At 45.3% G+C, this 27239-nt stretch overlaps 1 protein-coding gene across 1 annotated transcript in view; it reads left to right on the forward strand.

The window, feature by feature from the left end:
* The first annotated feature begins 16304 nt into the window (after positions 1-16304).
* PLD6 (phospholipase D family member 6) overlaps positions 16305-27239 on the forward strand; it is a 293153-nt gene continuing 282218 nt past the window's right edge. The window contains exon 1 of the mRNA XM_086942405.1: positions 16305-16719. Coding sequence (XP_086798531.1) covers positions 16320-16719 — 400 coding nt within the window. The 5' untranslated portion in view covers positions 16305-16319. The remainder of the gene's footprint in view (positions 16720-27239) is intronic.

Consider the following 27239-nt stretch of genomic DNA (forward strand, 5'->3'; position numbering starts at 1 on the left):
TTCAACAGCACTTTTCTCACACATGCATCCAACTGTATCGCAGCCCGGTATAGTCACACACCATTCTCAGACCTGGTCTGCTCTATCGTGTTTTGTATCTTGTGAGTAGGGGTTGTAGCTGTAGCTGCAGGATTACCTGGACTGCTTTTTGCCAGTAAAACGCTGCTGTTGGGTTCTGCATAACCGCGACCTTGCCCGCCCGCCTCCCGCTTTCAGAAACACTCACTGGCAGTGGAGCGCAGCGCTGAGGCAAGGAAACTACATTTCCCATCAACCCCAGCGGCACCGGCCGCGTCAGTTTCGCGCCAGGAGGCGCAGAAATACGGAGACACCCCCGCCTCGCGGGACGGGAGCGGGACGCCGGGCTAAGCCCGGGCAAAGGGCGGGCCCTCTGTGGCCCTCAGAGGCCGAGGTAGGCCGGGCTGGGCCCCGTTATTTTCATTTATATTTTAATCCCATACGGCTCTTTATTTGGTCCGATTGAAGTGAGCACCAACTATAGTACATGAACGCCGGCTGTAATTATTTTATTCCACAATTTACCATTGTGCATATTTAACTTTTAACCACTCCCATATTGGAATATTTTATTTTCACAAACGACGTTGGCGTGGGAAGCCTGCTGTAAAAGATGACTAAAAAACTTCGCTCCGGTAGAATGGTGGGAGGAAGAACCTGTGCCAAAACAAAATCAAATCCCTTGCGAAATAAATCAGTGAATAACCAGCTGCTAAAGGGTCAATGCCAGCTTTTTGAATTATGGGAAAAACCGGTGGATAAACCCTTAATGACTGGTGGAAATGATACCACAGCCCAAAACAACCAAGAGGTCTATACTCAAGCTGTGGATATCAACGTTCTTCCTGTAATCTCTGAACCATTACAGATGATACTCACTGACACTCCTTGTATTGTGCACTCTGAGGAGGGTAGGGTTGTTGATTTTCTTGTACTCTCTTTGAAAGACAATTTAGTTAATAACTCCGTCCCTCTGTTGGAGTCACCCCTGAATAGCATGGATGGGCAGGCTTCACTACCACTCTCTATTGACCTCGAACTCTGTGGCCGCTATGTGAAACCTGACAGCCCGGATGCTCCGAAATTTAATAAACCCTTAGGAGGGGCGACCCCATCTGGGCTCCAACTCTATAGTAGTACCCCCTCTGTAAACAAACAAGGTATGTCTGATTTATTAAGTACTTCTAGGAGTCCGATTCTCAATCTTTCGGGCAGTTGTCCTACAGTTGGGGCTGGAGATAAACCTTTATCGGAATCCCTTATAGCCTTGGAACACTTGTTAGCCTCTATTCTGTTTCTACTGGGGAAATTTGTAGGCAGCTCGGACTGCATCTTGGACTCTGTCACACAAATCCTGGAAAATTTAGTTCAAAAAGCACCGGAAAAGAAGAACACCCCATTCTTCTCGCATGTCACTAACCTGAACAAGGGGGAAACCGAGGTGTGTACAGAAAACTCCAAGTTAAAGGTCCCCGAACCAATACTAGCTGTAGCACACGATAATAGTGCTAAGGGCTCATCTATAACTGCTGCAACCAATTGTATTATGAATGTGGATCTAGAGATAGAGGAAGAAATTATGCCTAACCTTGACTGCCAGGTACCACAAGAACTTTTCCCTATCTTCTGTGCGGATAATAAAAAAGCAATTGCCGAGGTTAACCAAGAAGTAAGGGAAAAAAATGGAAAACACAAAAAATATAAAGGAAATAAAAGGAAACCGGTGCGAAAGCATAAGAAGAAAAGACAGAGGCGGATTATTTTTCAAGACTCTTTACATCTAAGTGATGGGGAGAATAAAGTCACTGAACTTATTCCATCAACTGCAAGGGTGGCTTTGGAAGTCAGTCTTAGCTCCCACATCTCAGAGACCCTTGGAAACTCTCTACCCACGATTAGGGAGGACCTACCACAAAAAGTTGGTGTGGGTTCAAAACCTTCCCTTGAACTGGATCTAAGGAATGTTAATCCAGTGAAATCCGGGGGACTTAACCCACTGGCCTCTCCTTTTTCTATCACAGTGGGGGTAGAGGAGTCGCCAATTCCCACTCATGAGCGAAAAGAGGCTATATCATATGTGGACACTAATGTGTTGAACTTTTTTCCGCTATTTGATAATGATTTACCATTAAATAGATCATGGCTACTCAAACGCTTTAGTGAAATGGATAAGTTACAGCTTATTCAATCAAGTGATATTGAGTTAGTCTCTTTGTTAGGGGGAAATAGTGTTTCGAGTATAAGGGTTAAATTTTACTCAAAAATAATCGTAAATCTGGTTCTGCAACAGGCAGAGTGTTTTCAATGCACAGGCATTGATGTCCTACCTATACTGAATTTTGGTTATAAAGATGTGTCTTACAGGATGACCCAAAAAGATGATAAACAAACTGGGGTTGGATCATCCTTTAAAGACTTAAAGATTTGGGTAGCAAAAGGGAAACGTTTAGTGTCCCAGATAAAACCACTCCCACTGACTCAGAATTCCTCTTTGATAGAGGACTCTAATCGGTGGAACTGGCTGCATAATGCTCTATCATCCAAATCCACAGATAATCCTAAATTATTTCAGCATCTTTAATAACCAATTGAAAATCATTTCATGGAACGCAGCCGGGATACACAGTAGCCCAGAGAAATTCGAGTTACTATTCACGTTGGGTGCAAACGTGATTTGTATTCAAGAAACCTGGTGCACCAATAAAATTGATGTTAGAAATGACTATTTTGTGTTGGAAGTTCCGGCTGTTGCTTCCAAGAAAGGCCATGCTAAAGGAGGAATCGCGTGCCTGCTATCTAATAAAGTGAACTGGAAATTTACTCAGTATATTGACCCTAGCAACCTCTTTCAAGCCATATCCATAGCAAATCTTCCCACTCTTCCTAAGATGACGTCCGTTGTTATTATTAATGCTTATATTCCCCCAGAAGAGTGTTTTAACTCTGTGTTGAAGCAGGTTTTTCAATATATTGGCCTTATTAAAAACAGAACTCCTTCTCCACAAGTCATATTAGTGGGCGATTTAAATTGTAAAATATCTAACTCCAGTATGAACCTTTTTAGAAACAAAGCCAAAGAAGAGGCGCACTTCATCCCACAATCAGTCTTCCCAGATAAAATAGCAACTAGCAAAAGAGGGAAGATTCTTCTCGAGGAATTATCGACAGTCGAGTGGCTTATTTTAAATGGGAGATTCCCCTCTGATGTACCTGCGAAATTCACGCATAATTCTCACTGTAAGCCCTCCATAATTGATTATGCAATATCGGATTATGATATATTCTCGCGCATCCTGGACCTTATAATAGTTCCCACGACATTGAGTGATCACAATATAATCCTCCTGGATATTTCCTTAAAACCACCTAGTACGGCATCATGGTCTATTAATAGTAAAGATACAGCCTTTCATGCTTCCTCTGGTAGATGCTTTTGGAACCCATCTGCAATTACTGGGGTGCATACTATTTTGTGTAAAACTATAGCAGACCTGAATGCTTGGTATGGTCTAGAAATCGCCAGTTTTGAAAACTTCATGCGGAACATTATCCTGGATGTCAAAAAAGCTAGTTGTCCTTTAAAGCGGGTATACATGCCCAGTGCTATGAGCACACTAAATAAAGAAATAAATAAATTAGTTCGTGCTCAATTTTTAAGTAGATCTGGGGAACGGGAAAAAGAAGTATCTAGGTTAAAAAGAAAGAGAGTGAGACTGAAGGCGAAAATAAAAAAGGAGAAGGAAGACTTAGTATGGATTAACCTAAGGGAAGCAGTAGTGCATGGCAAGACCCGTGAATTTTGGTCCATAATCGGGAAGGGATGTGGCAATAGATTAACCCCTTGTTCAATTCCTATTGCCGAAGATGTCTGGTCTTCCTACATTTGGGAGCTTTATGGGGGGAATGGCATTATAGTGGATACTAACTTCCCTGATGTAATCTCTGAAGGAGAAATTAACTATCCTACAGAGGAAACAATAGCAGCGGCCATAAAGAATATGCGCTCGTCCGGTGCAATGGGCCCGGACGAACTCCCCATGACAGTCCTGAAGCAGGAGCCTCTCCTTTGGAGTAAAATTATTCATCCTCTATTTAAATCCTGTTTTGAGTCGAAAAACGTACCAGCATCTTGGAGGGGTAGTATCCTGGTCCCCATCTTTAAGAAGGGTGCAAGGGATATCCCTAGTAATTATCGCCTGATTGCTCTCCTCGACTCAGTCGGCAAGATCTTTGCGAAATGTCTCTTAAATCTACTTTCCGACTGGGTTGACGAGAACAATATTTTACCACTCGAACAAACGGGATTCCGTAGGGAACATGGCACTTTAGATAATTTAACCACCCTGCATGTGATATCGGACAAGTATACGAAAGTAAGAGGGGGATTTGTTTATGCAGCCTTCATTGATTTCTCCACGGCGTTCGATAGAGTGGATCGTAGAACGCTGTGGAGAAAATTATCTTCTCTTGGAGTACCCCCGTACTTGTTAGATCTTGTCCATACATTACATACGGAAACATGGTGTAGGGTGCTGCAGGGGGGTGAAAGGGGTCTCTCTGACCGTATTCCTGCCCTAAACGGCCTAAAACAGGGCTGTCTTCTGGCGCCCCTTTTGTTCTCCCTATATACGCAGGATTTACCTGCCGCTGTGTCTGTCTGTGAGGGTATTGCTCCAGTGATAGGGGGGGCCTCTATTTCTTGTTTGATGTACGCTGATGACATTCTCCTTCTTGATTTAACACCTAAAGGCCTGGCAAATAGGTTGCAAGCTCTTCATGCCTTTGCAGTTTCCCACTCTATGAAGATTAACATAACCAAAAGTAAAATCATGTGCATAGGGGGGAAAAAGAAGTGCCGCTCGGAAAACTTCGGGTGGCACATCGGCGGCCAAAAATTGGAAGTCGTTAAAACTTACACTTTTTTGGGAAAAATCATCGCGGCTAACCTGAGCGAGAGGCCTCACATTGAACACTGCTCCCGAAAGGCCCTAGCACATGGTAAAGGCTTAAACTCGCTCTACTCAGCAACTGGCAAAAGACACTTTGCCTGTTTGCTTGAAGTATATAGGGCTAAGATCCCCGCTACCCTTCTTTATGGTATTGAACTCATGGAACAAAAGCTCTGGGATTTCTGCAATAAAATCGAAGGGAAACTTTTGAGATCCCTGTCTTCCCTAAACAGTAACTGCTCTTTAGCAGCGTGCAGACTCGAGTTTGGGCTAAGGGGTAGCTGGGTGCAGGGTCTATGTGCCCTGGTACGATGGGTGGCCTCTCTCGCCAGAGCAGAACCGGGGACAATGAGAGCCTTACTGAAAAGTGAATTATTAGGCAACTTTAAAGAGTTTTCACTACTTGTAAAGAACTTCAGAAGAGCTGTGACTCTTCTGAGGTTAGATGAAAGTACTCTGTTCCTGCACTCTCAAGTACAACTAAAAATCCTGTTAAAACAGGCATCGTGGGAACTATGCTTTCTAACTGATAAGAACGTAATACAAGGAAAAGGGGGTTGTGATCTTCTCCTTAACTCATATGTTGCCAAAAAAGCACTAAACTATGTTTTATGGAACTTACCCCATGGTATTAGAAGATTCTGGTTCCTTCTTCGTTATGACCTATTGCCATTAAATGTACTTCTCTCCAAATGGCATGGTTCATCTAACATGTGCAATTTTTGTAACGCAAGTATACAGGACCGCATGCACGTTTTGTTGATCTGCCCTGCACTTCGCACTTTGCGCCTTAAATGGCTAAAACCTATCTGCCTTCGCTTAGGTATATCTAATGTAAATATCTTTATACAATCCTTATATTGGCCCCCAAATGAAATGTTCTGCTTCTATATTTTTAAATTTTTTAAAGGATTTTTAGATATTTATTAATGTTATTTAGTTACTGTGCCAGCTTTGTTCAGTGCTTACTTTAATGAATGATTTATGGACCTGAATGACATATGTACTTGGAATATTTTGACTGAAGTTGTAATTGTTTGAATTTGTTGTACGTCTTTTATGTGGCCCTCGATGAGAGCCAAAACATAATAAACTTTGAACTTTGAACTTTGAGTAGGGGTTTGAGCAGACAGGTCGTAAAATATTCCCCTTGACCCCCAACACTTTATGTATTTTCTAGCCTTAAGACTGTAACCATCCCCACGTAATCTCCCATACTCTCTAAGATGACCCACAGATATGACCGGGAGACTTAATCAAATGCGCTGGACAGGTCCATAAACACCAAATGGGTGGAGACGCGCTTGGCGTATTTGTATTTTGCCACAATGAGGTGGAGGTGAAGATGATGGAGCAAGTATTCTCACGTTAAGCGACTTGCTGTATCAAGAACCTCAAATAATGTTAATAGATTAATTCAACTTGTTTGTCTTACTAATATTGCACATTTTACACTACACGGGGTGTCCCAGTGACGCTTGCCTATGTGTTTACTAAACAGTAATAACGCGTGCCTCAAAAATGGCCGCTGCTTTGCGGGAATTTAGTCTGCGCGTGCGTCGGTCATACCCATGTGATGTGACGCACTCGCGGTTCTGGAGGGAAATTGTTGCTCATGCGCAGTACTGCTAAAATGGCCGCTTTGTTTTTCTCACATGCTCGCATTGCCGCTTTTGCAAAGCTGTCTGTTCTGCTTAACTCCTAATGCTATAGTTATTATAAAGTAAGGGGTGTAGTATAGCCAATCACGGTATACAGTGTATTCATTTTTTTTTGTGTTTCTAAATTGTTTTAGCTTACTTTTCATGTATCATATTCCTTGGGCCTGGGAGGCGCTTGCTACTCCATCTTTGAAGCCCGTATGGTATCAGCCATGTGATGGGGGAAAAGAAAGTCATGCAGTAGTGGAACCCAGCCAGCTTTCAGCCGAAGCCAAGATGTTCCTGGGAACGGACCTGTAACCCAGCAGGACGAAGCCGAACTGTACCTTCAGTCGCAACAATTGTATATAACTAATGTGTACCCCATTGTTCTTTGTAAACCATATGCCATGGGAAGTTAGAATTTAAGGGGTGGGTACGAAAATGAATAATAAGTCTGAGAAAGTCTAAAATTTAGGAGGTGCAATGACCTAACCTCCTCTTTTGCCCAATCAGAAATGAGGGAACCTTTCACTTGCAACATTAGGGGGTGGCACACGAACCCGAAAACAGTATAACTAGCCTAGGTTTAGCTAGAGAAATTGTCTGACTTGTCTGAATAGCTGACCTGTCACTAACCCAACGAACTCTATAGGTAATTGATACAGAGAGCTGCGGAGCACTCTGTCCGTAATTTCCACAGACTCTGCCGGGGTTTGGGAAACCTTAAGTGCTGGCGAAGCACTTTGCTAAGAGATTCGAGAACCCAATCGGGGTTATTGGCAGATTCCTTGCAGAGAGGGGGCAGCGCAGGCGTTGCATCCGAAGCTGCAGGTGTTGGTCGTACTCTTTGGTGAGCCCAGTCCTGATCCAAATCCTGGGGTTATCCTGTCCTGACTGTCCATGAGCTGTACCTGCTCGCCTACTGGCAACAGAAGTCCTTGAGGGTCCCTTCCCGCCTTTTCCGACTGACTCGTGGCCAGGGTTAGTCTTCAAGCTATCCTAGGTAAATATAACTGAGTGTGGGTGTTTGTCTATTTAAACTTCTCTCTCTTGTCCTGAATAAAGCATTATTTCCTACGTCCTTTACCCTGTTTTCTATAAATAAGGTTTCCGTGCAAAACTTGTCTATTAGCATGTTCCATTTTCTTCCTACCCTTAGTCAAATACAGAACCGTTTGCATATATAGTTTGTTCCATTCTTACCCTCCCTTTAGAGAATAAGCACATCTGGATAAATCAAATTGCATAAGTTTCGTTTCTTATAAACCGTTAGTGACTTTTGAAAGTCTGCTTTGAGTAGTATGTTCCCTTTCTTTACCCGCCTTTAGTGAAGTTGTGAAAGTCTGCTGATCTAAAATAGCGTGTTCCCTATTTTTCCTTTCCCTTTATTTTTCGATTTCTAAATGTTTCTTACTCTCATTCATAGCTACACAATAGTTCTAATTCTAGTTATAGACAGTTTGATCTGTGTAAATTTGTGGCTCATGGCATATGATGAAGAAGAGAATTAGATAAAGGTGTTCAAAACTTCTTGCGTCTGTGGTCATTATAAAAAGTACAAATCGTTATTTCAATGTTGCATGGTATTTTTTTTTTCTTATTTTTTTTTTAAGACCATTATTGTTCATTTCAGTATAACACAATGTAGGGCCTACAACCTCCTAGGCCAGCCGCAATAGCAACGCAGTCTAAGTATCATTGTTAGGATAACACAGCCGTTTAGCCGATAACCCAGGGGCCCGGCGGCGAATGAGAATATGTTGTACCATAATGCAGACAATACAAATATACGATATGGCTTAGGTCTATGATTTTTGTTTTAACCCTGTAACAAAACTGTGCGTTAAATTAAAAACACGTTAATAACGTTCAAATCTCCACAAGCGACAAAACAATGTTCAAATGTGCAGCATAGTTAACATTGGCAGTGCAACCGCCACCCGCCCCCCGCATTATGATGTTCAATAAGCAGTAGGACGGAGTTCATCACAGCAGGAGATTTACTCAGTGACACATATAGACCTCAGGCCCAACTCTTAATCTGAAAGACACTCATCCGGGTCAACTCGCGGCGGCTCGCATATGTCCCCTCTAAATTTGTTCCAGGCCCCCCAAGATTTGCCCCCACTTCTCAGGGCAACCCCGATGAACAAATACTGCTTTCTTGGCCACCATTGCTTCATCCATGTCCCTACACCAGTCTTGCAGTGTGGGCAGTACGTTAGAACCCCACAGTCTAGCAATATTACGTTTTGCCATCAACATTCCCAGCGTTGCCCAGTCCTGTTGACGATGGGTCAAGTCCTCTGCATCCCAGATGTTTAACAGGCAGCGACGTGGGATGGGCATCAGGGAAATAGTTGTGGTTTAGGAAATGGTTCGCATTACTGCTGCCCAATACATGGCCACCCGGCTACAGTCCCAAATAGTATGGAAGAATGTTCCTCTCTCTCCGCATCCGCGGAGGCAATATTCGTGTGAGGCTCTCCCTATTCTATAAAGGACTGTTCTGGTGTAATATGTGCGGTGTAGTACTTTTAACTGTACCAGCTTAAGTCTGGAAGGAATCGCTGATTCTCGGGGTGACGAGAGAGCCTCCTGCCATTCCGAATCATCAAGTTCACCAATATCGCCCACCCACGTCAAACGTATTTTGGAAAGCATGTCAGGGAGGTTGTTGACCAGTTTCCGGTATGTGAAGGACGTTGCTTTGTAGGGCATATATTCTGTCAGTAGCCTGTCCTCTAGAGGGGTGGACTCCTGTAGTTTCGTTCCCACCGGGATGGCTGACAGAAGCGCATGATGTATCTGCAAGTATCTATAGTACTCTGACTGTGCCATATCATGTTTGGTTTGTAGGTAGGTGAAGTCTACTATGTTGTTCTTTCTCCAGAGATCCCCCACCACTGATATACCTATGGCGTCCCACGCCTGAAACCCTTTGCTATTGCCCATGAAGCCCAATCTATGCGAGTCCCACAGGGGTGTCATTTGTGTGACAACGTTCGCGCACTGAAGGTGCCTATGTGCCTTGTACCAGAGCTGAACCGTGTGACGGGTCGGACCTACGAGGTCGGATGGGACGTTGCGACTATATAGGTTTCTTAGCAGTCCCCTGGTCTCAATACCCTGCCTGTCTGCCAAAAAGGCGGGTTCCATCTGTGGGCCAATAATTGATTTGCTTAAGATGGGCAGCCCAGTAATACAGTTCAATATTGGGGAGCGCTATGCCCCCATCATACCAGTCTTTTACCAGTTTGCATTGCGCAATCCGCGCTGGTTTCCCGTCCCACAGCAAAGTAGAAACCGCTGCTGCGATGGCTTTGAAGTAGGAGGGGGGGACCGGGAACGGCGTGTTCTCAAGAAGGTAAAGAAAACGGGGCAATGTCATCATTTTCAACAACGCGGGTTTGCCCAGGAGGGTGAGAGGGAGGGAACGCCAAACCTTCACGTCTCGATTGAACCGTTCCAGTGGGGGTTTCAAATTTAGGGCGTGAAATTCTTCCGGGTTGGATGAAACATGGATTCCCAGATACTTAAAAGGGGTGTCAGTGTAACATAACGGACAGTCCACCTGGAGTGAGGGTGGACAGCCGGCAAGGACGTATAAGACTGATTTGGTCCCGTTAATTCTACATACCGAGACTCTCCCGAACTTTTCGCAAACATTAAGTAGTTCTAGGATTGATTTTTTAGGGGAGGTGAGATAAAGAAGGATGTTGTCCGCATAGAGAGATATCCGATCCTCCCATGATGACGACCATCTGATACCTTTGATGGACGGTTCCCACCGAACCCAAATCGCCAACGGTTCAAGGACTAGCGTGAACAGTAAGGGGGATAATGGGCATCCCTGCCTCGTCCCACGACCAAGCGGGAAATCCCTAGAGATGTGACCATTAGCTGCTATCTGGGCCAAGGGCCCGGTATAAAGCAGGCGGACCCACGCGCAGAACTTGGGGACGAAGCACCACAAATAGATAAGGCCATTCCACGGTGTCAAACGCCATAGTGGCGTCAAGGGAGAGAAGTACCGCCGGCTCCTGTATGTACTCCCGGCGAGCCAGCACCGCCTGTAGACGGCGCAGATTATGCGAGGTATTACAATTTGGCATAAAGCCAGATTGGTCCGGGTGTACCAAGGTGGCAAGGTGGGGGGCCAAACGCTGTGATAGTAATTTGGCAAGGATCTTTGGTTCAGCGTTTGGTAAGGAGATGGGGCAGTAAGAATTGCATGCCTCCGGTGCTTTACCAGGTTTATGGATCTGGATAATCGTGGCAAGGCATTGATCTTTAGGGAGTTCTCCTACTTTTAGGCTGTCCACGAACATTTTGAGTAGATGGGGGGCCATTATGGAAGCTGTTTGCTTATACAGTTCTACTTGGAGTCCGTTGGGTCCCAGAGCCTTGCCGGACGCTAACGCGTCAGTCGCTTCTCGTACCTCCTCCACGGTGATGTCTGCCTCTAGCAAAAGTGCTGCCTCAGGTGAGAGGCAGGGGATTGTCAGATCTTTAATATAATCATAGGCTTCATCTGTCGAGTACGTCGCCTGGGGGCATAAATTGTCTCAAAATGATCAGCTAGCCGTTCGACTATGGCCCCTGGGTCCGAGGTCGAATTGCCTTCAGGTAATGTCAGTTGTGCAATGACCCTGCCTGCTTTTTCCTTTTTGTCGAGCCAAGCTAGCATCTTTCCAGCTTTAACGCCCAACTCGTATATCCTATGACGGGAGGCCTGAATTGTAGTCTGTACCATTTCTCTTTGATATGCCTTCCATTCAACTTGTCGCAGTCGGACTGTCTGAGCAGCTCCCGGGGACGGGTGGGTCTCTTGGTCAGAGAGGGCATCCTTAAGAGCGTTCTCAAGGGCACTAAGTTCTTGATTCTGAGTCCGCCTATGGGCGACTATGGAAGCAATTGCCTGCCCACGTATGACCGTTTTATATGCTTCCCATAGGGTACTATGGGAGCTCACTGAGCCCGAATTCTCCTGAAAGTAGTATTTGGCCGTGCTAGAAAGGGTTTTCCTCAAAGGGGCGCTCTGCAGATAGCCAGCGTGAATAAGAAAAATGCGGCTTCTACGAGAGCGGTGATTTGTGTATGTGAGTCGCAGCGGAGAGTGATCTGAGATACCCCTGGGACGGATGTCTACCTCCTCAATGCCGTGTAGCCCGTCTCCGGACATTAAAATGTAATCTATACGTGATAGACAGTGATGTGTCGCTGAGTAATAAGTATACTGCTTGTCGTAGGGATGTTTATGTCGCCAGCAGTCTGTCAGTCCCAGGGCATCCAATAGTCCAGTAAGTCGTCCGCCTCCCCGCACCGTTGTGGTATGTGGGTGTCTATCCATCTCATGATCTAGAACGTCATTAAAGTCGCCCCCTATCACTAGCTTTGCCGCCGGCAATGACAGGAGAAAGGTAGCAAGGGCCGTGTGTGCTGTGGCATGCAGGCCAGGAGGGACATACACGGACACAAAGTTGTACAGTTGGCCCTCCCACTGTATCGTCGCCGCTGCAAAGCGTCCCCGATTGTCTATTTTTGTCTGTTGACACACCATTTGAAAGTTCTTTCGAATAAGTATTCCTGTCCCTCTAGAGCCGGAGGAGAAATCTGCATGCGCAATGAATTTATACCCCCATCTATCCATCGCCCTCGAGGCCGAGCCAACAAGGTGAGTTTCTTGTAATAGGACTATCGCTGGTTTGCAGCGTTTCAGGTATTGTAGCACTAGGCCCCTCTTCACCTTGTCGCCCAGTCCCCATGTTAGGACTGCCAAGGTAGATGTGTGAGAGGAATGTGGTGTACGATTCTTAGGTGTATTCATCACGTGTGCTGCCATTTCGGTGTATGTGTGATGTTGTTCAGGTCAATAGGGGACGGGCCTCGCCGCTCACCTTTACCAAGAAACTTGTCTCCTTCGTGTTTTGTAGAACATGTCGTGTTTTGTCGCAAATCTCAAGAACTAAAACATTCAAACAGCCCCTTCCCTCCCCCCTCCCTGCTGCACGGGCCTGAAACCGCCCGCCTCCCCAACTTAGCAGAGCGCATAGTCCCAACCCAACCCACTGTACTTGCTTGTAAGGGGTAAGTAGCTCTGTGACCTCACAACCAGTTCCGTGTGACCTCATCTGCCTGACACGGAGTGAACACCAAGGGTCTCATAGTCAGATTGCTGTAGAAAGTTCGATCAATGTCCTGAGTTCCGGCGTTACTCCTCCGGAGGCTCACCTTCCTCCAGACCTGATTCAGCAAATAGGTCCTGACTATGTCCTTGTGATGCCTGGTGATTTGTCTGAGTAGTTGTCTTTTGATCGCGATGACCCCTGCCAGCTCGCCGCAGAGCCTCAGTACGCCTCCAACCATCCAACCAGTCTCTCGCCGCCTCCGGGGTGTCGAAGAACCATGCTTTGTGATTGTCCACGACTCTCAGTCTTGCCGGGAAAAGCATGGAGTAGGGTAACTCTTTGGCCCGCAAAGCTTTTTTTTACATCAGTGAAGGTTTTCCGGCGCCGGGCTACCTCAGCCGTGTAGTCTGGGAAGAAGGCAACAGTGGAGTTCAGTATTTTAATAGGTGCAGAGATCCTGGCTGTTTGAAGTATGGCATCCCTATCACGGAAATTAAAAAGTCTGGCCAGTACTGGTCGCGGCGGTGCCCACGGTTTCGGCGCACCCCCAGGAACTCTATGCGCCCTCTTGACAGAGAAGAAGTGGGAGAGGCCCTTCGGTTGCAGTTTTGTCTTAATTAAGTCCTCCACATATAGATCCATCGTTTGCTTGCCTTCCGACTCCGGAATGCCTAGAATTCGGATGTTGTTCCTCCGTGAGCGTCCTTCCTGATCATCCAGTCGTTCCTGTAGCTTTCTGGTGACCGCTTCCATGCGCTCAGCAGCGAGCTGTAGTTCCGAGGTGTCTTCCACTAAGGATTTGGTAACAACTTCCACCTGCGCCACACACTCCGCCATTTTGTGAAGATCGGCCCTTAGTAGGCCAATGTCCGTTGAGATAGACCCCACCGTCGCTTGGACGCTGGAGAGCATCTTCATTAGATCCTCTAGTGTCACTTTTTTGGAGCCATCTCCCTCTGGACTTTTTCCCGTGGACGGGCGGCCCTCCGGGTGCTGCACGGCGGATTTTTCGAAGGCGTATTTCTCCAGTTTCGATTGTGCCGTAGTATGTCTGGGTACCCTTCCCGCCATTACTTTTGGCTGTTGTTTCGCTGTTTGCACCTGCGTCTCCGTCACGCAGTATGTCGATGGCACCACTGTTCTAGGCTGTGGGGAAGCCGTATCCAAAATGGCGTCGTCTTCCAGGGCCCCGCGTTCGCCACAAGGGGAAACAGTTTAATGGCGTATGCTAGGAGCGGTGAAGTATTGGCTCCCCTACTGTCCCAGTGCTAAATTCACAGGTCCCCACTCCTCCTGTCGTCTGCCAGTACTCACTGTCCCCCTACCAGGCGGTATTGTTACTCAGTCTCACTGATCACTGTAGGCCCAGCCGAGTGCAGTTTCGGGCTCCCAGCGGCTAGCAAATTTCGCCCTGGTCTCTTCTTTTCGCAGCGCCCGTGCCCCTACACCAGGCAGGTGAAGATATTCGTTTCCAGGGGGAGGCGGGAGCAGGCGTCGCCGCGCGCTCAGCCAGCACAACAGTCCGCCGGTCCTCCCGGTCCCGGGGCGCGCCGGGCTTAATAGGTGTTTTGTCGCTGGGGTGCCAGATTCCTCACACACATGTGTGGTAGCACCGCTGGGTAAACGATTGTTCGAAACAGTCCCACCTCCGCTCACACAAAGGTCGGTCGTCAATGCGGTCCGCAGTCGACCAGCGGCACCTTCCGGTGTAGCACCCCGACCACAGGGCACTTCCGGTCGGTTCGCAGCTCTGCGGCAGGACGGTGTCCGGATACGCGGCAGGGCCCGTCTCACCTCCTCGGTCTATCTCCGGTTGGCGTCACTCGATTTTGTCCGGGACAGGGGCAGACAGCGTCTCCCCGTCTCGGCACTCTGGCCAGGCTTCAGAAGGTGCCATAAGCCGAATGGATAGACGGATTATTGCAGTTAGAGCTGTTTTGGCCTCAGAGCTCTCGCACTACGCCGCCATCTCGGTCGGCTCGTAGCCACGCCCCCCCCATTGCATGGTATTTTTGGTGCTGTCTACTTAATCCCACAGCTAGCTCCTGATCCATTGTGATCTTAGGTACCTGTTTCAAGGATTGGTAAATCAGGTACACGGAAATAGAAAGAAGCGAAACTGAATTACTGATAATAGTGTGTAGGTTACCTGATTAGAGTATGTTGAAGATTATTTTTTTATGGGCCCAAGTGTGCATTATGTTTAGTCGGGTGACCTGCGCGCTCTATCAAAGACACTGCTCAATTGTACCGAGACCCTTTCTGAACCCGTACCTGCTTGGTGCATGTATGCTGTTAATATGAATCCAATCCAGTAAGCGATCCAATACAACTCTCCCAATAATTCTAACTGAGGAATGCAGAAGGGTTATTGGGCAATAGCACTTGACATCATGCATGTTTCCTTTTTTTAAAACAGGGACAATTATAGATGCCCGCCACGACCTGGGCACCCCCTCGCTGCAGGTAGAGTTTAAAACTGAAGTAAGAACAGGGGTCCAGAACACTGGGTCTTCCCTGAATAAGTCAAGTAAAGTACCATCCAGAGAGTCTAGGCAACACACTAATTCGTGAGGTCAAACAGGCAGGAATACAGGGGGGGGGGGTGATAGGCAGTTCAACTAATTAATGTTCCCTAGGAAAGGCTTGAGTAAAGGATCTTGAAAGTTACAGAGACCGGAACATTTTTCAAATGGCTTCCTCAAGAGAAACACAAATTAATACAATTTATTATTACAGAGACCATGGATTAGGCTTCTGTTTCTCTTATTTTCTAAAATGGAAAAGCACGGAGCAAACGTGCACGTGGAAAAACTCATGCACATACAATAAAAGTTCACATTTCTTTCTCCAAATATAATACAAACAGAGGCCTAGTTGTGATAACTAAGTGTGAATTGGGCATTATTTTCTCGAAATTTAAAAAACCTCCTGCATATGCTCCTTCCCTAATATTCTTCTTAAGTTGATGTAATATATGTAATTTTGCTTTAGACGTCTTCCTAAAATACCACTCACTTTACTGATTGCACCCCGAAGAATAGATGTACCACGTCTACCCTGCTTTATGATAGTTTAAACTTCGCGCGGTGACGCTTTGGAACAGCTGTCTTGGAACATTGTTTACTTGCTCTGCCACTTAGGAACAGGGCTGGCTGTAACATACGCCACTGCGTTAGGGGCCCACTAGGGCGCCCCTAATGGGCCACTAACGCTTCAGGGGGCACCCTCATTTAGCCCTAAGCCTGTGAATATTGTGAGATATTGAAGACTTGGGGCCGCTCATCACATTCTGCCGGGGGAGTATCGTTTTACGTGACGCCATTGCTTAGGAACCTTACAACTTGAGTCTTGCTTAAACTGTAACATCGAGTAAACAATTATCAGTAACCCCGTTGGATAACCGCGCCTTGCCCTTTTGACAGTTCATGGCGCTGCGTCAACGGTGTCAAAGTCTGTTAGGCTCGCGGCAGGTTGAAAAGGTAAGACTTGGTAACTCCGCCCCCGCGGCCGTGAAGCCCAACACGCGCATGCGCAATGTACTCGCGCAGCAGCACGCGGGACATTATTGAGGTGCCATGCTTTGCTCCTACTCCTGGAAGCTTCTAGGCCTCTCAGCCTTCGTTCTGGCCCTGAGTGTGGAGGGCTTCCTGCAGCTGCTTAGACGTCGGCGGAAGCCCCTCCGGGAGGTGCTGTTCTTCCCTGCGGGGGTGACATGTACCGACGCTGAGCTGCACCCCGAACGGCCTGTGCCTTGCACCTGCAAGCTACCGCACGTCGAAAGTTCCCTCAACCGGCTACTGCGGCACCTGCTCTCCGCCAGGCAGTCGCTTGAACTCTGCGTCTTCTCTTTCTCCAGTCTGCACCTGGGTAGGGCAGTTCTGATGCTTCACGAGCGCGGCGTGCGAGTGCGAGTCATCGCCGATTCGGACTACATGGCAGTGTCCGGCTCCCAGATAGGGTGGCTGAGGAAGGCAGGTAATACTGGCTGAGGGGAGGGCCTAAGTTATAAAAAAAATGTCACTGTGCAGTGTAAGTGCCTTATTTATTGCTTCTGAAAGCCATTAAAAGTAGAAAAAAACATTACGGCTTTTGTGTGCGAAACTTTGCAAATATAATTTGTGCGTGTATGAGTTGATCTATTTAATCCAGGCTTTTCGATACGTATTTGTCAGTATATCTTTTTATAAAACTTACTGCAGTGGAAAAAAAACATACATTAAAGTGGCTGCTTTATGTGTGCAGAAATTATTTTATCTACGGAGATTCTGTATACTTTTAAGATGTTGAATATTACCTTATGCATAATAATCGAAGCGTTCTATGGTGGCACGATGTGAGACAAATAGAAATCTTTGAGCGAAGTAAAGGCCACTCTGCATATTTTCTAGAATTGGTGACAGCAGGTGGATCGGACAGCTGCGTTGCCATGAACGAAAGCGGTTACTGGACAGAAAACATGCCCCTAAAGTGAGGTTAAAAACGTCCATGCGGGGGCGGGGGCGGGGGGGGGGGAGGAAAAATTTTGGGCTGGAACGGTGGTGGAGGACTTCATGCTGCCATCAGTCACTTGACCATGCAGAACTGCTGTGCTCCAGTATGGCGAGGAGTATGTGAATGAATGAAAATGCTCGCCCAAGTTCATCTCAGAATTCTTGAGTGATACATATGTGAATGGTTCATGTCAGCTCCTACTTCTTTACTGGATCCAAGTCAAGACTTTGACAAACTGAGTGCACTCATTTTTAGATGTATAACACTGTTGATAACATACAAGTGTACGTGCAAAGTTGCATTTGGCAGCTCTAGACCCTAACCCTAATGTTAACTAAATTTTCAATCCAGGAAGAACTACGTACATGCTGTGATTTTCCATATAGACCCATAATCCGATGTATTTCAGTGGTAGTTCTAGATGGGTTATCATTTCTGTCCCAGAATGGTCGTTATATTTTTAGTAGGTCAGAATTGATGGTTTGTTTAAATGCTTTGCATTAGAAAATCATTTTATAATGCAGCAGTGAAAATCCATAAGGTAAATAAAAACTGCCAAATTAAACAGATGAATCATTTGGTCGTGTTATGCACCCTCAGTAGGCCACTGATCTTATGCTGTGGGCACCCCCCTAAGGGACCATATAAAAAAGACTGCTACATTATCTGTTTACATGAACAAGTGTGTTAAATCTTGATGCAAAAGAGGCATTACTCTATGTGATTAAAGGCGAGTGCCTGTCAGATGTCGCAGTTCAGAGAATTTAATAGAAAGGAGACGCACCAGAGTGAGAGCTTCTCATTGGCACTCTGCGACCTGAAGCAAGTTCAGAAAACGGGCTCTAGATCGGCACTAAGTATATGCTAGAGGTAGCCCCTATAGCTGTACAAAATGGCCAGAGGTGGCTTTCTGAAGTGTATGTAGCACAACAAAGATGGCCTATAGAGCTGGACACAGTACTGTTGATAGAACCAGAGTGGGACAAGGTAATCAAGATAAGGGTTTCAGAAATGGACACAACACTCCACATTGATGACAACCACCATGTATATTCTTAACATAGCATACCTTTTCTACTGGTTAGAACTCTTACTTTGCACTCCCACATTCAATTACTCTTGGTTGGGGCCTTTGAGGTCATTCAGTATGAGCACTCCAAGGTGCTCAAGGACAAAGGCAGTTTATACTGCTGCTACCTTTTCTGAATCAGTTTCTCTGTGTGCTTGAAGATTGCTCTCATCTTACTTGTACTGTACTAGGTTTTTAAGTTGTGTGTGGGAAGGGGTGCAGGAATGCTGTTTTTTTCGTTTTGCATTTGGGAGCAAAGCTTGCACTGCTAGTTCTTAGGAAACATGTTTTGTAAGAGCGGAAATTGTACACCTACTACCTGTGCTTTCCCTGTTCTCTCTGTATGTGCATGCGTACCACTTATGCCTACGTGGTAATCATTTTATTTTTAGGTCTCGCATCTAGTGTTGCAGTGCGCAGCATTACTTGCGCAGCACAAGACCTCTTGTATGGGTTTCTGAAAGCTGACCACACGCTGACCACACGCTTCAGCGTGTTTCAAAAAAAAAAATCTGCACGCAATTGGGCAAAGGCGGGCGCATGTTCCGCCTTTGCTCCGCCCATTCCCGTTCATGACTGTTACGCGCAGCGAGCGACATCGCTCGCTTGCCCCCGCTCCTCTATGGGGTGCGCGCACCACTGGTTGGGGTGGACTGTGGCCGCAGCGTAGGGCATGGAAAACGCGGAGCGAAGCGGCAGCGGCGGGCAGGGTTGCTGGCGCCCAGCGGAGCAGTGAGAAATGCAGTCGGCTCCCAGGGCAGCCAAGAGAACTGCAGTGATTTGGGGACATCTGGGAGCTGCGCAGCACTGTAAGTACGTAGCGAGAGATGCCCGACCCCTGGCGCTGGGATTTGTGCAAAATGCACACATTTGTTCCTTACTAGTTTCTTTTCCAACCCGGGACAAAAAAGTGAAGGCTCTGTCGAGTCGCTGAGGGCAGGCATTTCCCCTTGCTTACCTACTGGAATGTGTCTCCTGGGTCTCATACTTTACAGTGTTGTATTCAACAGACACTGAAACCACACGGACTCAACGATCGCGTCGAATTCAGTTGTTACTTATAATGTTGACACTGTATTATATATTCATTGGCAGATATTTTGCATTGCTCTTTATGTTTCCTTATACTTTACTTTACTTTACTCTTTCCGACCTTTCCAACATGGCCACTGTTCTCCAGTTTATTTATTTATTTAATTTTATTTAATTGCTTATATCGCGCCAGAATCGACCCATGAGGTATCTCCGCGCTTTGCTCGCATCAGTACTGAAGAAAATGTAGGCTTCGTGTGGTACCACAGGATGGGTTATGCTTCCTGAAACAGAAAAGTTTTTAATGTTTTCCTGAAACACAGATGATTATCATTGTGTCTCAGGTTGGATGGAAGCTTGTTCCAGATGGTAGGGCCTATAAAGGATAGAGCACGTCCACCTTGTCTAACTTTTTTAATGGTAGGGATTTCCAGCAGACATTGGTTGCTGGAACGTAAAAGGCGTTCAGGTTTGTATATCTGAAATTTTTGTGCCAGATATCTGGGGCCTTGCCCATAAAGGCATTTGTGCACTAAGCAGCAGATTTTAAATTTAACACGTTGTCGTATTGGCAACCAGTGGAGATGTCTTAGCAGGGGTTTGGACGGGGTTCTTGCAGGAGCATTTAGAATCAATCTGGCGGCCGTATTTTGGACTACCTGCAAACGATTAAGCGCCTCCTCATTTGCTTATATGAGGAGGCCGTTGCAGTAGTCCAAACGGCTTATCACCAGGGTTTGCACAAGAGTCTTCCTGTGGATGTCAGGCAGCAGAGGGAAGACTCGCCTTAACTGGTTGGGGTGGACTGTGGCCGCAGTTCACCCCTTTTCTATGTTAACCCTTTGCATACACCACGCGAGTCCTTTTTCTATCTCTACGCTCAAGCATTTACTTTCCTGCCCTTTACCGGTTTCCTTCACTCGGAACTCAACCACACACTGACCGAACCTGCGCACCTCGGCGCTTTCACTTCGAAGTAAGTCTTCCCTTTACTTAGCAGGTCTCTAATCCAGCACTGCTTGAATCGTTATAAGTTTATGTCCTGTCATTAATTCCCGCCACTCCTTGCTCACTCGGTAAAGATCCTAATCACACTCCCGCACTACCCCACGACCCCGCAACCGTTCCTTTAATCCTTGATTCATCTATCTAGTTCACCACGTGATTCACCTCTTTGCCCTATACCGGTCCTTAGGCACTAGCTATACCCAGGTTTTTTACACTCTCGCACTAACACAGCGCACGCTGCTTTTAACTTTTCGAACTCCCCTTATTCTGACACCGGCTCGTCTCCTCTTCTTTCAGCTCTCCTTGACAAAGGGCATCCCGCCCGAAATGCATCAGAGTTCTTATTCAATACTCAAACGTTGATTTAGCTATGAAGTTTGTTGATATGATGTTAATATCACGAAGAAATTACTCATGATAACAATTAACGAATAAAAAAATTCTTCCAAGAACATTGGAATCAGTTTTTTGATCCACCCCGGAGTGCCTCTCTTTGGGATGCATACGCATTTTTATGCGTACACAACTTATTCTATACATTCATAGGCGTTGGACGGAAACGCCACCTGAGAGTGCACCCTACCTCTCAATCTTTGACCAAAACTTAAGGACTTTATGTAATCTAGCAGTGCACCCTCTACCTCCTACTTGTTGTCATTTCCATTATCCGCTCAACTTGAGGGTAGCACGCCATCGTCATGCAATTCGATGAGATTAGCAAAACCACCGAAGCAAGAGCTCACACTCTTGCTTAAAATGAAGATGAACGCCAGCGCATTTACTCGCTGATAGAAGAAGACATCAGCCCTACCACAACTATTCGCACTAAAGAGCAATGCCTGAAACAACTGTTATACCTCTCTAAACGCCATATCAATCAAAAGCTCCACGCTAGCACATTACTCAAGTACCATCGAGCCCTCAGAATCCCTCGCGGGTTACGGATAGCTCTTAAGCCTTCCCTCTGCAAGAATTCAAAAACATTCAGAGTAAAATGGAATGGAATCTTGAATAAATGCAGCCTGGACCTGATTCTTCTAATTGTCGAAGAACTTTCCGGTATCCTCAAAGATCTAGAGAAGGAAATCAAAGACATCGATTGCGAATTAAAAGATCTATTAACACCGGAAGAACTCACCACCACTCTAGAAGACATCAAGCAAACACTTGATACACATCATAAAGACATCAATGAACGCAAGGTTAGAAAATTCAGAAGAGACACTCTAGATTACAAGTTAGACGAAGTGTATACCTGGGCCGATGTGTATGCCCAGCGATGTCGCAACAAACCCTTCAATACTCAAACCGATACTACATCATCCGGGAGCGACTCCACTTACCATCCGCCACATAAAACAACTACTGTAACATCTATGAGTGAAACAGCAACCAACAACTAGGCAACCACATCTACAACCGGACAACAACAACCATCCCCGGTTCATTTTTTAGAATCAGGCCAAGAATCAACCGAAGACCCAGGAGGAGCAAAAAGAAAGGAAAATGAGAAAAGTCCTCCAAATACCCGGAGCACAGTAACCAAGAAAGATCTCAAACCCAAAAAGACCACCTAGTCATCAACATCTCTGTCACTGTTCTATCTTACCACCAAATGAACCTTCTTGAAAAAGGCACGTCATTTATCCCGGTTGCTCATACCAATTTACTTGAACTTGAACTTAGCACCTTCATATTCACCCGCAAACTCGAACTACGTCACTTCTTTGACAACATACTACCTCCAAATACAACAGCAAAAACAGATCAACTCAAGGGGCTACGACCATCCAGCACCTATCAGGCTCCCAGTAGCCATAAGTGCATTGACTTATTTGAGAATTTGGTTCGCAATGACTTGTCCAAGGTAAACCTCAAGAAAACTTCGAAATACAAAAACATCACACAATAGGATCTAGACACTTTAAAAAACTTGGCTAATAACCCACACATCAAATGTGTTAAAGCAGACAAGGGTGGCGCCCTTGTGATTCTCAACACCAGCATGTACACCCAGCGCTTACTTGAACACATCCAGGATGGGAATACTTACATGCAACTTGATAACAACCCTACCAGGGAGTTTCAAACTATTTTGCAAAGCATTGTATTGAAAGCACATGAAGCTGGGATTATTGAATACCGCACTAAAAACTACCTGTTGCGAGAACATCCTAAGAGTCCTTCAATACACATGTCTCCGAAGATTCACAAAAATCTCCATGACCCACCTTTCAGACCTATCATCTCAACCAAAGGATCCATACATGAACCAGTGGGCAAGTTTATCGATAAATATCTCCAACCCTTGGTTACCAAAATGACAAGCCACATTAAAGACACTACTAAATTTCTACTAAAACTGGCACAAATTAACATCAATACGAGAGATTCACTGATACTCTGTACAGCTGATGTCAGCTCCTTGTACACTTCCATACCCCACCATGGTGGTATTGAAGCCATCGAACAAGCCCTTCTTCATAGTGACATTGACATGCCTATGCAAACATTCCTGATGGAACTTATGGTCTATACACTATATCACAGCTACTTTCAAGAAGACAATAGATGGTACCTTCAACTATCTGGAATGGCGATGGGAAATTGTGCGGCTCCAACGTACGCCAACATTTACATGCAAAACTTTGAAAACTTGCACATATACGGTAATACGACTCTCAATGATAAAATCAAGATGTACGTCAGATATATTGACAACCTTTTTTTCATGTGGACGGACACCAAAGATTCCCTCACCAATGCATTGATTGAATTGAACACAAAGGACGAGCGCATTAAACTCACTTGGCAAATGAGTGACACTGAGATTTCTTTCCTAGATGTCAATATCAAGATCACTGACAAAGGACTGATTACTGACCTACACCGGAAAACAACAGATCGTAACAATACGTTACGCTACACTAGTTTCCATCAGGGATCACTCAAGAAGCACCTTCCATACTCACAAATTTTACGTGTCAAACATATTGTCTCTGATGAAAACACTCTTGATATCAGGATCAAAGAAATGCATGATCGTTTCATAGACAGAGGTTATCCTGAAACCATCTTAAAGGAGGCAACACTCGAGTCACAACTATCAGCAGAAAGGAAAGCCTCACTAAGAAAACCAAACAAGCGGACCAACGTATGGTATTGGTGTCCAAATTTTCCACGGCAAGTGCAACCTTTAAGAGAATTATCCTCAATCACTGGCCCATCTTACAAATGGAACCCGATTTTAGGGACATTTTTCAAACTCCACCATTGTTCGCCTACACCCGCAGCAGCAACATGAAGGAAATTCTCAGTAAAAAACCTTCCATTTCTAAAGACCACAAAGGAACCCTGCCGTGCATGAATTGTAACAATTGCAACTGTATAATTAAAGGAAACACCATAAGACACCCCATGAAAGGCCATTCAATCAAACTACATGTTAATGCCACCTGCGACTCTATGAACCTGATCTATGCCATTAAATGCCCCTGCAGCAAATTGTACGTAGGCAAGACCGAGAGAAAGATTAAAGTGCGCATTAATGAGCACAAATCTAACATTCGAACAAGGTACGAGAAAACCAATGTTGCTACCCACTTCCATGAACTTCATCATACCATCGCTCAACTTCGATTCATTGTATTGGAAATGATCACAAAACCTGAAGGCATTGACAACCGCAAATTTCTCCTCAAAAGGGAACTTGAATGGATGTACCGTTTGCAGACACTGAAACCACACGGACTCAACGATCGCGTTGAATTCAGTTGTACTTATAATGTTGACACTGTATTATATATTCATTGGCAGATATTTTGCATTGCTCTTTATGTTTCCTTATACTTTACTTTACTCTTTCCGACCTTTCCAACATGGCCACTGTTCTCCAGTTCACCCCTTTTCTATGTTCACCCTTTGCATACACCACGCAAGTCCTTTTTCTATCTCTACGCTCAAGCATTTACTTTCCTGCCCTTTACCGGTTTCCTTCACTCGGAACTCAACCACACGCTGACCGAACCTGCGCACCTTGGCGCTTTCACTTCGAAGTAAGTCTTCCCTTTACTTAGCAGGTCTCTAATCCAGCACTGATTGAATCGTTATAAGTTTATGTCCCGTCATTAATTCCCGCCACTCCTTGCTCACTCGGTAAAGTTCCTAATCACACTCCCGCACTACCCCACGACCCCGCAACCGTTCCTTTAATCCTTGATTCATCTATCTAGTTCACCACGTGATTCACCTCTTTGCCCTATACCGGTCCTTAGGCACTAGCTATACTCAGTTTTTTTACACTCTCGCACTAACACAGCGCACGCTGCTTTTAACTTTTCGAACTCCCCTTATTCTGACACCGGCTCGTCTCCTCTTCTTTCAGCTCTCCTTGACAAAGGGCATCCCGCCCGAAATGCATCAGAGTTCTTATTCAATTCTCAAACGTTGATTTAGCTATGAAGTTTGTTGATATGATGTTAATATCACGAAGAAATTACTCATGATAACAATTAACGAATAAAAAAATTCTTCCAAGAACATTGGAATCAGTTTTTTGATCCACCCCGGAGTGCCTCTCTTTGGGATGCATACGCATTTTTATGCGTACACAACTTATTCTATACATTCATAGGCGTTGGACGGAAACGTCACCTGAGAGTGCACCCTACCTCTCAATCTTTGACCAAAACTTAAGGACTTTATGTAATCTAGCAGTGCACCCTCTACCTCCTACTTGTTGTCATTTCCATTATCCGCTCAACTTGAGGGTAGCACGCCATCGTCATGCAATTCGATGAGATTAGCAAAACCACCGAAGCAAGAGCTCACACTCTTGCTTAAAATGAAGATGAACGCCAGCGCATTTACTCGCTGATAGAAGAAGACATCAGCCCTACCACAACTATTCGCACTAAAGAGCAATGCCTGAAACAACTGTTATACCTCTCTAAACGCCATATCAATCAAAAGCTCCACGCTAGCACATTACTCAAGTACCATCGAGCCCTCAGAATCCCTCGCGGGTTACGGATAGCTCTTAAGCCTTCCCTCTGCAAGAATTCAAAAACATTCAGAGTAAAATGGAATGGAATCTTGAATAAATGCAGCCTTGACCTGATTCTTCTAATTGTCGAAGAACTTTCCGGTATCCTCAAAGATCTAGAGAAGGAAATCAAAGACATCGATTGCGAATTAAAAGATCTATTAACACCGGAAGAACTCACCACCACTCTAGAAGACATCAAGCAAACACTTGATACACATCATAAAGACATCAATGAACGCAAGGTTAGAAAATTCAGAAGAGACACTCTAGATTACAAGTTAGACGAAGTGTATACCTGGGCTGATGTGTATGCCCAGCGAGGTCGCAACAAACCCTTCAATACTCAAACCGATACTACATCATCCGGGAGCGACTCCACTTACCGTCCGCGACATAAAACAACTACTGTAACATCTATGAGTGAAACAGCAACCAACAACTAGGCAACCACATCTACAACCGGACAACAACAACCATCCCCGGTTCATTTTTTAGAATCAGGCCAAGAATCAACCGAAGACCCAGGAGGAGCAAAAAGAAAGGAAAATGAGAAAAGTCCTCCAAATACCCGGAGCACAGTAACCAAGAAAGATCCCAAACCCAAAAAGACCACCTAGTCATCAACATCTCTGTCACTGTTCTATCTTACCACCAAATGAACCTTCTTGAAAAAGGCACGTCATTTATCCCGGTTGCTCATACCAATTTACTTGAACTTGAACTTAGCACCTTCATATTCACCCGCAAACTCGAACTACGTCACTTCTTTGACAACATACTACCTCCAAATACAACAGCAAAAACAGATCAACTCAAGGGGCTACGACCATCCAGCACCTATCAGGCTCCCAGTAGCCATAAGTGCATTGACTTATTTGAGAATTTGGTTCGCAATGACTTGTCCAAGGTAAACCTCAAGAAAACTTCGAAATACAAAAACATCACACAAAAGGATCTAGACACTTTAAAAAACTTGGCTAATAACCCACACATCAAATGTGTTAAAGCAGACAAGGGTGGCGCCCTTGTGATTCTCAACACCAGCATGTACACCCAGCGCTTACTTGAACACATCCAGGATGGGAATACTTACATGCAACTTGATAACAACCCTACCAGGGAGTTTCAAACTATTTTGCAAAGCATTGTATTGAAAGCACATGAAGCTGGGATTATTGAATACCGCACTAAAAACTACCTGTTGCGAGAACATCCTAAGAGTCCTTCAATACACATGTCTCCGAAGATTCACAAAAATCTCCATGACCCACCTTTCAGACCTATCGTCTCAACCAAAGGATCCATACATGAACCAGTGGGCAAGTTTATCGATAAATATCTCCAACCCTTGGTTACCAAAATGACAAGCCACATTAAAGACACTACTAAATTTCTACTAAAACTGGCACAAATTAACATCAATACGAGAGATTCACTGATACTCTGTACAGCTGATGTCAGCTCCTTGTACACTTCCATACCCCACCATGGTGGTATTGAAGCCATCGAACAAGCCCTTCTTCATAGTGACATTGACATGCCTATGCAAACATTCCTGATGGAACTTATGGTCTATACACTATATCACAGCTACTTTCAAGAAGACAATAGATGGTACCTTCAACTATCTGGAATGGCGATGGGAAATTGTGCGGCTCCAACGTACGCCAACATTTACATGCAAAACTTTGAAAACTTGCACATATACGGTAATACGACTCTCAATGATAAAATCAAGATGTACGTCAGATATATTGACAACCTTTTTTTCATGTGGACGGACACCAAAGATTCCCTCACCAATGCATTGATTGAATTGAACACAAAGGACGAGCGCATTAAACTCAC

This window comes from Lissotriton vulgaris, chromosome 10 (assembly GCF_964263255.1).
Source record: "Lissotriton vulgaris chromosome 10, aLisVul1.2, whole genome shotgun sequence".
Lineage (NCBI taxonomy): Eukaryota > Metazoa > Chordata > Amphibia > Caudata > Salamandridae > Lissotriton > Lissotriton vulgaris.